At 37.1% G+C, this 14,615-nt stretch overlaps 1 protein-coding gene across 1 annotated transcript in view; it reads right to left on the bottom strand.

The window, feature by feature from the left end:
- Positions 1 to 14,615, bottom strand: part of LOC122790997 (N-acetyllactosaminide alpha-1,3-galactosyltransferase-like) — a 311,933-nt gene that overhangs the window by 158,006 nt on the left and 139,312 nt on the right. The window contains exon 3 of the mRNA XM_044058738.1: positions 41 to 108. Within this exon, the coding sequence (XP_043914673.1) occupies positions 41 to 108 (68 nt within the window). The remainder of the gene's footprint in view (positions 1 to 40; positions 109 to 14,615) is intronic.

Raw genomic sequence — 14,615 nt, 5'->3', positions numbered from 1 at the left:
GATTTGAAAAGTTAGAATTTACAAGAGAGCTTTCACTTACCGCAGTATCACTATGACAATAGTAATAATAGTCCCCAAGAGGAGAAAGATGAAAGAAGACAATAAATTCTGTAATAAAGGAAAGAAAGCACTGGTTACAGAAATGCTGTATACTTTAATTGCCGATATAACGATAAATGTAGCCTAAATATGTGCATCTTTACTCACAGGTCCTTCAAACTTAAAAGCACAAATAAAATGCAGTGAAGGCCATATAGTAATCTTGTCTTTAAAACTTACGCCTGTCTCCCTAAATTGGGAGAGGATTCCTCAAGTAATTACTGAAATTCTGCAAAAGATTTTATCCTGTACACACACATTATTTCTTATGAGAAAAGTAAAGTTGAATATTTCTCTTCAAAGATGAGGATGAACACAAAACAAAACACAAAAACTAGCAAAAACCACAAAAGGTAGGCTGCTCCTGCGATAACAAAACCAACGTAATAAAATCGCAAAATCCACAGCATATACAGGAGCAAAAAGGCAGTCCACCAATGCGAAAATAACTAATCCAGTTCCAAAGTACCAGAATGAACTCAATGATAGGTACAGGTACAAATAAACCCTTTTATTCGAACAAACAGTAAGCGCTTTCACCCTGAGGCTTCGTCAGACTATAAAACAGCAAAGTCTTCTGTGCTTATAAAGGAAGCAGTACAGCTAATTAAACAATTAAATTCATAAAATCATTAATTACAATTAAGCATTTAAAGCAGCAGACATGCTTATCTAAAGCAATGTATATACATATATAAAAACGCTTTTTCATGAAAGAATATACAATAAATACCTTGAACAAATACCTTAAACAAATAAAAACTAGACCTAAGCATTATGATTAGGTTTAAACAGTCTTATGGAGAAAAACATTAGGTTTGCCCATGATAGTGGATATGTATTCAGATAAAGATGGTATGCTTGTATTAGTATTAAAATGGAAAAAAGTTTTTATACTCTTATAAATGTATATTGGATACCAGGCATTGGTTAAAAAAAAAACAGTAAAAAAAGTACTTAAATACTGTGACTCTACATTCTAGAGGGGATATTTTTGTTAGCAGATGATTTTAATTGCATTTTGATCCATAAAGATACCATGAGTACTAGATCTTTTAAAATCTCATCATTTCTGAAACATTTAAATAATTATATAAATACAAGAAATGTAAAGGACATTATGTAAATTCTATCATCTTCTTTAAAACTTACTCATGGCTCATACAAATTTGGTACACACACTAATATACATAAAGTCTTAGTAACCAGCTCTCTTCTTTCAAAAATTGATGAAGTGTTGATTGTTTCATGCCCTTTGTCAGATGATTATACCATTACATTCAAAATAACTCTTAATCCTGATACTCCAAACATCTGTCAAAGAATTCCTGTTTACATAATTAAAGTGAAAGGCTTTGAAGAATGGATTCTTAAAGAAATTAACCAATTCTTAGAAATAAATAATAATGGTGAAGTTTCAGATTTAATTCTGTGGGACACTTTATAGGTGGGTCTTTATGGTAAAGTTAAAAACTGGTACTTAGCTAAACAAATGGGCTAAGCAACTGTTTGATATACAATATGAGATTGATAAATTTAAATTAAATCACTTACCTAATGATAAAAAACAATAAATAAGATTAAAAAATTAGAGATTATCAAGAAATTCTTCAGCATAAAATATCTATTAACTTAGAAAAAATTATATACATATTCACTAAATCCTAAAAGCTTATACAAATTAACTATTAGATCAAAATTCCCAAAAGAGACAAATCATATTAAAGAAATCACATATAAAGATGGGAATAAAACAATTAAAGTATCAGATCTAAAAAGTATATTAAATGGTTTTAAGAAACGGTTTGAAAATACTAATAGTACAAATTCTAATATAGATAATGTCAAGATCATAAATAACTTCTTAAAAGAAACCAGTCAAAAAACTGTCAAAGCAACAAATTAAATAAATAGATAAATCCTTCATTTTTAAAGAACTAACAAATCAAATTAAAAATCTAAAGACTAACAAAGCACCTGGTCTTTATGGAATAATCCCAGAGATATATAAACTTCTCCCAGAAAATGTACTAAATATTCTTCTTAACACATTTCAGGAAATCAAATTCACATCCAATCTGTCATCTTCCTTGAAATATTCTTCCGTCTCTCCCATTTTAAAACCTGATAAAGAACCATCTTTATGTTTATCTTGTAGACTCCATATCCTCCTAAATATAGACTATAATATTTTTATGTCGATTCTGTCAAAAAGATTAAATATAACAATTTCTGAACTAATAAATGAAGATCAAACTGGTTTCATAATAAACAGGAAAGTACAAGATACAATTGTAATGCTACTTTATTTAATTGATGTAGCTAATAAAAGGAAAAAATAAACCATCTATAATAAGCCTTGATATAGGCAAAGCTTTTGACTGCTTAAATTGGTCTTATTTGTTCAAATTATTGCAGGAATATAATTTTTCTGAAGACTTTATAATACTAATCAAAAAGTTTTATGAACATTCTATTTCCTTTGTAAATATTGGATCTTTCAGTTCCAGCCCATTCAGAGTGTTAAAAGGTAGAAAACAAGGATGTTCCTTGTCCCCCTTACTTTTTGCCCTTGCCATAGAACCACCTGTGAATCATATAAGAAACAATACAAATGTAAAAGGGTATTATATAAATAATACATTTTCCCCTAAACTTCAATCATTTGTGGATGACATATTACTTACATCAATAGATATTGAAACATCTTTAGATTATTTAATCAAGGCAATGGATTTATCTGAGAAAGTATCAGAGCTAAAATTTAATTATAAGAAAACTAAAACACTTATAATAAATAAGTCTCTGCAAAACTAAATTCATACAAAAAGTTTAATTGGAGTAATGTTGTGTCTTTCGGCTTTTCCCGGTTAGGGGTTGCCACAGCGGAACTCCGGTCCGCTAATGATTGGCAGTAGAGTTTTACTTGCTGGCTTGCCGGGCCTAATGCATAACCTTCAATGAAGGAACGCCCATTCACGCATGTCGCCACACAGAAGACGCTCTGAGTAACACTCATTTAAATACCTAGGATTTACTATTGATCTTACATATAAAAATCAACAGAAACAAACCATCAAAGTTAATAAACATGCTAACTGAAATAACAGAAAGTTGGAACAATTTATTCTTCAAATTTGAAGACAGACATGGTCTAATTAAAATAATTACTCTGCCAAAACTTATTTATATTCATCAATCTTTAATTCTTTCTCCACTTAAATGTAATATTAATAAAATAAATAACATTATACTTAAATGTTTATGGTATCCAAAAAATAGCCTATTTTCATTGGCACATACCAAGTTGGAAGGAGGGATGAATTAGCTTTCCTAACATTGATTTGTGTATAAATTCAGTCATCATTAACACAATAATGCTGTGGCTTAAGCTCTCATATTCTTCCAGCTGGAAATCAATACATGAGAATATCCTACTAGTATAACAAATTATTATATAATTCTTTCATTAAAGTAAATAGCAATGTCATTGTGTGGACTTTAAAAACATATATGTTTAATGACAAGCAAAAGTTTTCACTCTTCTCCCTCATAAATCATATACTAAACTTCAAAAGAATTATGAATTCCAATTATATAAGCTAAAAATTATTAATGACAATTTTCCCAATAGCCTTTACTAGTGAATGTTTAGTTTTCTTTGATACAAATAAAATGCTAAAGTTAAAGAATAGCCATTTTTTGTATTGGAATCAATTTATATCTGATAATAAAATTCACCCATCTGGTTACTTAACAGCCAGATACAGTATGTAGAATTGTAACTGGCTTGATATCCAAACTTGTAAAGAATACTTTAATAACAAATCTATTTTAATATTAGATTCACATAAGAATTTACACAGAATCTTAGAACGCATATCCTCTACTATCAATGGTTCTTTTAAGATCACCTCATTCATGACTAAAATATATAACATAATTAAAAGTGATTTTTGTTTTCTAGACTTTTCTTTCTGGAATTACTCAACTAAAATAAATAAAAAGGAACTTACAACAAATAATAAAATCTATGTTTGAAATCAGCAGGAATGTCAACATCTTCTCCATACTGGAGAAGTTTTGTATGGAGCTTCTCACATAGATGTTTTTTTAACTCCACATAAAGTTGCTTTAATACATGAAAAGGACAATATAAAATGCTGGAGATGTGAAACAACAATAAATGCTGATTGGTTTCATATGAGTATTAATTGTAATATGGTAACTGCTTTTTGGATTGATTTAAGATCCTTTTGTAAAGCAGTGTGGAATGACAACTATATTATTACTGATTATCTCATTTTTATAGGTTCATAGGTAAGTATTAGGCTACTGGCGCAAGGGCCTAACAAGCCTAGCCAACAAGGTTCCATGGCTTATGCCACCCAAGAAAGTTAATTTCCTGTGCCCCTGTTGAGCAGAGCCACAGAAGTGATCCCCAGGGTGTATTTCCTATTTCATATCCACTCATCAATATTTTTCTTGAGTGCTAATGAGGAACTTTTATTGACATAGATGGGTAGCTTGTTCCAGAGTATAGGAAGTCTGTGGAACAGGACTCTATCCCTCCAGCATGTCCTGTTTATTATGGTGACAAGGTTTAGGTCCCTAGAGTTTGTAGCTCAGAGGGATTGGGATTTCTTTAGGTGTAGCATGTCCAACAGCTCTGGGTTTAACATAGCTTTATATGTTAAGCAGAGATCTCCTCAGAGTAGGCGATATGCTACAGAGAAAAGCTGGAGTTTTTTGAGACATTCAGTGTAGGGCATCTGTTTGAGGCCATTAATCCTCTTTGTGGGGTACTTCTCTGGCCTTTCCAGCTGCTGCAGATATCTTGTGACGTACATTCCAAAAGGGGCATTGAGTGCAGAGTAGAGGGGAACAATGACCTCTTTTTTCCTGGATGAGAACCCTTTTGTGATGAGGTGTGCCACATGGAAGGATTTCCTGACTACTGTGGTGATGTGATTATCAAAGGAGAGACTACTGTCCACCTGGGTCCCAAGGTCTATCATCACACATTCGGCATTAAGTAGACTGCCATTTATGTGATAGTTTATGGGTACACAGCTTTTACAAAGGGGATGACAATGCACTTTTTGGCACTGAGCTTGAAGCCATGCTTCTGACACCAGGCATCTGTCTCAGTGAGGCCCTTCTGTAGGATGTCCACATCATTTGGGGACTTGACTATGGCTCTTAGTTTGCAGTCATCTGTGAACTTCATTAGCCAGAGGCCTTCTGTGTTAGCCTGTACTTCACAGAAGTAGATACCAAACAGGAGAGGTCCCAGGACTGAACCCTGTGGTACTCCACTTGTCACTGGTTTGAAGTCAGATTTGGAGTGTGCAACTTTTACAGTGTGGGTTCTGTCGTGAGCCAGTTGGCAACCCATCTTGTGATGTAGGGATTTATACCTAGTTTAGTGACTTTAGCTATAATTCCAGAATAGGAGATGGTGTCAAAAGCCTTGGCGAGGTCAAGATAGGCTGTGTGAACCACCTTACCCTCGTCTGCGGCTTTGGTGACTGCCTCAAAGAAGTTGAACAGGTTCAGAAGGCATGATCTGCCTTTCACAAAACCAAACTGGGTGGGGTGCAGAGTTTGGAGGTTACCAATGTCTTTGTTTATGAGTTCCATGATGATATGTTCCATGGCCTTGCAGACCAGGCTCATCAGGGTAATAGGGCGAAAGTTCCCAGGATCAGTGATGGGCTCCCCCTTTGTGGAGTGGGATAACTGTTGCTGTGCGCCATTCAGTGGGCACAAAGCCTGACATGAGACTATGATTGAACATGGTGTTTAGGTGGGGAGCCAGTTTGTTCATAAGTTCATGTAAAACGCAGCCTGGGATGTTGTCCGGTCCCATGGATGCTGTGTTTTTGGTTTTAGAGAGTCCAGCTTTTACCTGCATAGATGTGATTGCAGGGACTCTTAGGGTGTGAGAAGGGGGTAAAGTTAGCACTGAACCTATCTGCCAGGATGTTGGCAATATCAGTTGGTTCTGTAATTTTCATGCCGTTGTGCTGTAGCTCAGAGCAGATCTGAGTGTTGCCATTGAGATTCTTGACATAGCTATAGAATGCTTTGTGGTTGCCCTTAGAATCAGTGGTGATTTTGTTTTCGTAGCTAGCTTTGGAGGATCTTATAAGGGATCTCAGCTTCTTACTGAGGCTGACCAGAGAGCTCCTCCACTCATGGGATTTTACTCTCTTTTGCAACAGTTTCTTCCTTCTGTTGTAGAGTTTGTTTATGGCAGGGGACCACCAGATTGGCTTCCTTTTTTGGAGGATAGTGTTTTGGTTCTGTTTGGAATAGCATGATCCATGCACTCATGTAAGTGCTCATAGAGTGCATTTGTGTAGAATTCAGCAGTCATAACTGTATTGTCCATCTGCGTGGGTGTCATGAAGTTTGCCACTTATGTCTTAAGAAGCATAAAGTTGGCTTTGGAGAAAATTTTTACTGTGGTTTCCTTAATGGTGGGTGAGGGCGGGATGCGGATATCTAAGGTGATTAGCTTATGGTCGGATCTGACCAATGAGGAGTTGATTTCAGGTGTGGAACACCAGTCACTCATGTTGGTAATGACTAGGTCTAGGAAACTGTTGCCCCTAGTGGGGGTGTGAATAAGTTGATCCAGGGATCTAGGGCATTGGAATTTATGAATTCCAGAAAGCGTTGAGCGAAGGAGTTGGTACATGAGTAGTTTTTCCAGTTAATGGTGGGGTAGTTGAAATCACCCATTATTAGGGTGTTTGGTTGTACCCTAATATTTTCCAGTATATCAAGAAAAGAGGAGTGGGAATCCTGGGGCATGGTGGGGGATCTGCAGCAAGCTACTATTTGGATTGCAGTTTTGCCCAGAGTTAGTTGCACTTGGATAACTTTGGATGCATTATGCTGTGCAACTAGCCTGGAGGTGTCGATATCCTTAATGAATGTAGACACACCTCTGCCTTTGGTGCTCTGGTCCAGGTTAGATGGCCAAAAAGTGTGGTATGAGTTACAGCCTTGAACAGATATCGATGTGCTCCATTTTAAGAAGTGCCTTGAGTGAGTGTATTTTGAGATTTATACTTCTAGGATTGAGTAGCATTACCCTCAGTTTATGCTTGCCTGTTCCTGTTATGGTGGTGAATTTGTCATTTGAACTTTGCCTAAAAAGGCACTATAGGGGTGGCAAGAGCCTTAGCCAGTATCCAGAATCCGAGGGGTGACAGGTGCAGGCCATCTCTGGCAAAGCATCGTGGTCTGTCGACCATGTTGTCCCAAGCAAACAGATAGTGGATCCCCTTAGAATGACACCAGAAGCTTAGCCAATTGTTGAAGTCAATCATTTTGTCCTTGTACTGCGGTATCTTTCTGGGTGATGGCAAGATGCTGCTCAGGGCTAGGGTCATACCTGCTTGGGCTACAAGATTGGAGAGCTCTTCCATGTCTCTTTTCATGTAGTCCAGGGAGGTACATCTCAGGTCTTTCACACCAACATGGACAATGACAGAGTCATATTTGTACTTGTTGTGGAGTGACCTAAGTGTGTGGGTTATGTGGTGAATCCTGGCACCTGACAGGCAGCTGACAGTAACCTTTTCCTTGTTTAGCCTGGTAAGTGGGACATCAGTGTGCCTGACTATAGAGTCACCTATGACTAGTGTGTTGGGTATGTTGGTTTGCCTTATGGGCTGTGGTTTATTGGCACACTGAATCTGTGGGCTAAGTGTCATTTGGGTTGTGTTGGGGGGTGGAGGTTGCTTGTGTTTCTGCTTTGGAGTTCTCTCTTGCTTGAACAGATTATTACTGAGAGCCTCTGCAAATGTTTTTATGTTTCAATGTGTGGATTTTGTTGGTGTATGTTTAGTGGGACTATGTGACGAGTGTGATGTGGTGAAAGTGTTTACCTCTTCCACACTGCACTCATTTCTGCCTGCAAATTCCGATTTTTGTTATGACTGTGTGCATCTGTATACAAGACACTGCAATCACTGGATGTAGCGATTTCAATAATCAAAGCTACATTTGACCTTATCTTCTTTTCAAGAACTACTATAGCTAGTTTCACTCATCTATTTTTTGAACTGTTGGTAATGGGTGATCCCATGTCATATAAACGTCATCATGTTCTATAATTCTTTGTGACTCATATTTCCAGCGCTTTTCAGCTACTTGTTATAATGTTTGCATAATCCTCAATTCAACAGTCTTGTCACATTATTTTGTCTTTCAGTATGCAGTCCGTCTGTGATTAGTACATCACAACCAGCAACAAGATGTGAGACTGTTTCCAATTACAAAACTTACATTTGTCTGTTTCCCCCACATGTTTCAATGGATTTTGCAAACCAACATGTCTGTAGTCCACTGTCCTAAGCCGCCGATGTTAACCTTTCATCTTTTGGTTTGAATTCACTTCTCCTTAACCATTCCTGCATTCGATCCTGATCAACATGAAGTTGTTCCAAGAGTTTCCTATACTTGCAACTATATTTATGCCTTTTCCACATTTCTTGCAATTCATCTGATCATTCAACTTATATTCTTTCTTTTGTATTTTTTGGCACATTCAGTTGCTGCTTGATTTTCATCAACATCTGCTTAGATTTCCATTTCTGCTTAATGCCAATAAGCTTCTGCTAAACTAAGGGAAGTCACCTTAGACTTATTCTCCTTGTGTTTTAAAACTTTCACTACATTTGGGTCTTGTGAGGTCAGCAAATATGTATGCAGTCTTATGACTCCAGATCTATGCATATAATCAATTTCAACGAGGCCCAAACTTCCTTCAGATGGAGAATATATAACTCTTGATTGATTCCACTGATTTTTATTTTTATAACATTGATTTTTATTATTTCAGAAGCACGAGGCATCCTTTTTATTTTCCTGTCCAACCAATACAACATCTTTTGGGGCCAATTAATCACTCCAAAATTATAATTTAGGACAGGAAGAGCAAATTGAATTATAGCTAGGACTTTGCTCCTAGATGTCAATGCCATTTTCGGTATTAATTTTAGTCTTCTTAAATATTCCTTACTAAGTTTTATTCACATTTGTTCATGTTTTATTGTTGATCCTTCATCAATTCAGAAATATTTATACACTCCCTCTTGCTCAAGTTCTTTTATATCACATTCTACAACTACTCTATAATACACATGAAGGCATGGACAATGAAACTGGGACTTTTCAAGCAATGTCTCTAAGACAGAAGATTGCGCTCATGAGCTATAATGAATCAACAAAGCATTAGACTCATACGCATGCAATGAGAAAGGAGGACATTTCTGCCAACTATTACCCAAAGACCATTTTGTCACAATAATGGATATGTCTTTAAGAGTGAGGGTTGTGTTTTTGTAGAAAGTAATTGTGTATTTGCTTATATTTTCTCTTCCCAAACTGCTACACATGCCCACTTTTAAATTAGGAAACAGTGAATGCTGCTATGTACGTATCTTTCCCCTAGTAAGTCTTGACATAAAGCCACCACAGTACACATTTCTGTACTATATACAATAATTTTTTTTCGCTTTCTCTAAACTCAGGCAGCTTATTTACTGAAATTTTATATCAGTTTGCAGGTTGAAACATCTTAATGGATCCACTACATGTGAACCACACCTACAAGAAACCACAGTCTTTATAATTTCCTCTTTCTAACCTTGCAATTTGTTTGAAGACATAGACCCTTTTTGGCTTTGCTGACATATGTATTTTCATGTCTGCATTTTATTTTGTCAAAAAGAAAATAATCCATAATCTAATAAGCAGTGAAATTGCATCTCGCTGTTAACTAAACTTCATATCCAAGGATTCAAGGCATTCCAAATACATGCATAAAATATCAAGTCCACACCCACATGTCATTCTTGAAATAATTTCTTGGTATGGAATATTATGAAGTTATAGATGCCCTCAACATCATATTTGAATTACCCTGAATGCATCCAAAATCACTGCTTGAATTAACTAAACACTGAAACATTAATAGAGATTCTAACCACCCTAACCACTTCTTCTGACAGCAGACAAAAGTATATATCATAAAAAGTTTTTTATATATATATATATATATATATATATATATATATATATATATATGTATATATATATAGTATATTAATTAGTGGTTTGTAATGACACCTGCATGAAGCATAACATTTATGACTGCACGGCAGCATGACTATGAATTATGTAGTCACAACTTATGATTGCATAACTAATACTCACGGTGACGTATAAAAGGCATGATTTTCTCTACTTTGCCCAAATCATAATCACAATGAATTATAAAAGTAAGGAATCCCTGATGCAGTATGACTGCTAAGTGCATTTGAGAGAGAATCACATTAGGCTTGTGGGTGACCTACTCCAGAGAAGACAGGACTCTTACTAAACTACTATACTGTGCTCAAATGCACACAGTATATGTAATCTTGCATCTACCCCGGATCAGACAAACTATTGGATCTGACACCACACCTTCTCAACCTCTCAGTGCAAGAAATCTGGACAAAGCTAAAGCTAAAACTAATGGGGAGATGAAGGGCCTAGATTGGGACAGATGTTAAATACTGCTCATAAAAACACAAAGTTGTCATAACAACACATTTTGCTTCACGAAACATATTCTGAAGGATATGAAGCCTGAAACTCAAATGTTTGTCATTATTTACCTCAATCCTCATGGATTTACAAGAAACATACATTTTATGAGGGCAGGTCAAAAATATGAGGCAAAAATGAGGACATTCTGAAAATTATGGACAGCTAAGAGGTATGCCTGGCCCATGTGCACAGCGTGGGATGACCGCCCACAGCGTGGGATGACCACCCCAGCTGCACAGTGTGGGACGACCACCCCAGGTGCACAGTGTGGGACGACCACCCCAGGTGCACACAGTGTGGGATGACCGCCCCAGGTGCACAGTGTGGGATGACCGGCACAGGTGCACAGCGTGGGACGACCGGCACAGGTGCACAGCGTGGGACGACCAGCACAGGTGCACAGCGTGGGACGACCGGCACAGGTGCACAGAGTGGGATGACTGGCACAGGTGCACAGCGTGGGACAACCAGCACAGGTGCACAGCATGGGATGACCAGCACAGCTGCACAGCGTGGTACAACCACACAGGTGTTCAGCGTGGTACAACTGCACAGGTGTTCAGCGTGGTACGACTGCACAGGTATACAGCATGGTACGACTGCACAGGTGTTCAGCATGGTGTGACTGGCACAGGTGTTCAGCATGGTATGACTGGCACAGGTATTAAGCATGGTATGACTGGCTTGGCACAGGGACTCAGCATGGTATGACTGGCACAGAGATTCAGCATGGTATGGCTGGCACAGGGATACAGCATGTATGACTTGTCAGCACTACATGGATTTCAAAATGTCAGTACAGAATTCAAATGAAAGAAAAAAAACCTGTATAATGGCCCACATTGTTGTGTACCAGCCTCCAGATGTTAATGATCTGCTTATTGTACAACGACATCTCACCCATCCTCCCATCACCCATATGGCTGACAACCAAGAAGACATACAGGAATGCATGCCATAATCAGTAATATTGTACAGCAACAAACAGCCATGAGCACAATCATATGGGCATAAAGACATGCCCACAGCATTCAGTACTTTAAATGGAAGGTGCCTGTGTGCAAACATATCAGGCATACATGTAGTGGTTTTGAGACAGTGACACATGATGCAAGTCACAAACAAGAATAGCCTTGACCTAATGTATATATTACTTAATTGGCGAGTATGTGGTATATTTTAAAATAATAAACATCATGAGAAAAAGAACAGCAATGTCTGATCCCCTCATAATAAAACAAAGTCGTACAGCTATGAATTGTATCCACTTGTGTTATTCCACATACAATAACCCTGAGACTGTCATGTATGTTACATACAAATCTCTGCATTACTATATACAGGTGCAGCTCTGTCTTCATTAGTCCAGGGCCAATAGCTATTCCATAAATAATGAATGTCCATGTGCCTGCATAAGTGCATATTTGTACTAGATACAGGAATCACATAGATATCACACAGCACAAGGATTCAAAACATGTATGGAAAACTGCAGAGTATGCAATGTAATTATAAGAAAGGGAAATAATTACTCAAAAATCATATAATATTTATGAAAAGCCATGTATAAAATACTTAACACAGTCTATATACACACAGCATATATTATGATGTCATCTGAAAGCAAAATTCAAAAGCAGAAATAATACAGAACAGTTGCTACTTTTCAAACAATCAGGGTAATATAACAAATACTTGCAGGGTTCACACTTACTGTGGTCCTATCCAAAGTGATCAGTTAATTCTTCCATATTTTTGGCAAACTGATAAGCTACATGAACTGCAGCACAATACAGCATGTTTAAATAAAACTATGTTTTGTTTGCTGCAGTAAAGAGTTTGAAATTCAGTGGAGTGGCTCACAGTAGGCATGACCACTGAGACAGAAGGTTATGCCATATTAGAACACAAAGTTTAGCTGTTTTTATGGTTTTTGAAAAACTTCAATAATTAAAATGACTATATGAAAATAATGTGTTTGTCTGCTTTTAGAAAATGATCAAAGTGAGATGCAATGGCTATACTTTTTAGAGAAGTAATGATGTGTGTGCTCACGTGTGCATATTTATAGCTGTAAAAACAGTAATCACTTTAATACTGGTTAAAGTGTTTCTGCTTTTCAGAGAACTAACAAAAATAAGAGCATTTACCATCGTCTTGCAGTGTTTCTTCTCAGGCAAGGAATGGTGTGTATCTGTAGATACATTATTATCTTTTAGTTGTTGTTGTTTGTCTCTCGGCTTTTTCCCTGTGAGGGGTCGCCACAGCGGAACTTCGGTCCGCTAATGATTGGCAGTAGATTTTTACGAAACGCCGAAGTACCAGCTCAACGTTCAACCTTCAACGAAGGCACGCTCATTTACGCACGCATGTCTTTCAAATGCTACCCAACCGTGGGGAGGACATGCAGACTCCGCACAGAAGGCACTCCCAAGCCAAGCCGAGAATCGAACGGGAGAACCTCTTGCTGTGAAGTAACGTTACTGTTAGACTGGAAGGGGATCAGAGTGAAACCTCGGCAGGTTGGGTAGGAGCTTGCTCCTCTTGTGGGCTTTTGCTCAGGAAGATCGGCTCTTGCAGGCTTTCTAGTCCATATACAGACTTGGATTACTTAACACAGGAAGGATTTTGGATTATTTGCTTGCAGGAAGGACGGACCTGAAGCAGAATCTCAGGCAGGATATGTGTGTGTGTGTGTGTGTGTGTGTGTGTGTGTGTGTGTGTGTGTGTGTGTGTGTGTGTGTGTGTGTGCATACACAGATACAGATATAGATGTATAACTAGATAGGTATATAAAGAGGGAGGGATTTTAGAATTTATGTAGCCTTGCACACAGTAATACATTTCAAAAATGTATCATTTTTCCCTAAAAAAAGCCCTAACTTTATGCATACATATATATATATATATATATATATCATCTTTATACATACAAACTGCTTTACAAACTAAACTAATGTATTTCATTCATTCATTTACAATTTTCATTTGTTAACTTTGAAAGTCCAAATAAGTAGAGCTTATTCTTAGTAGGACACAGAGCAGAAAAGCTGTGCTTACAGTAATAGAAACAAACATTGTCATGTAACATGATTTTGCACAAGAAAAAAAGACAACTAACCAGTGTTCGTTTAGTAAATGCTTTGTTTACACTGACAGGAAAAAAACAATGTTATACAAAAGAAGTCTGAATGAAAAGAATGATTGATAGCTAATGTTCGCTCGGTATTAATTACAGAGTGTAGTAGCTGCTGCTAATACTGACATTATCAGCATGTTTGTACAATCTGCTTGTGCTGCTGATTTAACTGCATAGTAATTGCATTACAGTTTGGTTATTTCTAAGCTTTGAATATGTATTATTTGTGTTACTAGACTATTTTCTGTTGAAGCTTCCTATGTAGGTGGGTTAAGCCCAGATGAGTTCTATAGTCAGCAAAACAAATACAGTAAAAATAAGACAAATAAATACTCATGCAAGCCCACATGAAAAGCTCAGAAGAAAGACTGGCAAGAAAATCAGATTCATTTTAGGAAGGAAATTTCTAGAAAGGATAAAAGAGGAAAGACAAACGGGACAAAAATAAATGGTTGATATGGAGTGGACATAGTAAGAAAAATGTGACATTTTACTGGGAAGTATAGCTGAAGAGAGCAAAATATCTACACGAAAAGAATTACTCAGCACTGCAAGTAGAAGCAGAACATACCAGGAATGAAGGCATTATAGTCCTTCCAGAAGCATACACTGATAAAGCCATGACTACAGCTCAGGCAACACCTGTTTGATTAGTGACTCAGACAACTGATCAAGTGTCAGGGTAAGGGGTGGGCAGTTACTTAGGGGTTCCCAGCTAAAATCACTGGCGGAGCCTGGGGATATTATGTAGGAGTGAGGAGCT

Source organism: Protopterus annectens, chromosome 16.part0 (assembly GCF_019279795.1).
Source record: "Protopterus annectens isolate FY-2018-M chromosome 16.part0, PAN1.0, whole genome shotgun sequence".
In the NCBI taxonomy this organism is placed as follows: Eukaryota; Metazoa; Chordata; order Ceratodontiformes; family Protopteridae; genus Protopterus; species Protopterus annectens.
This window is presented reverse-complemented; position numbering and strand designations above follow the sequence as displayed.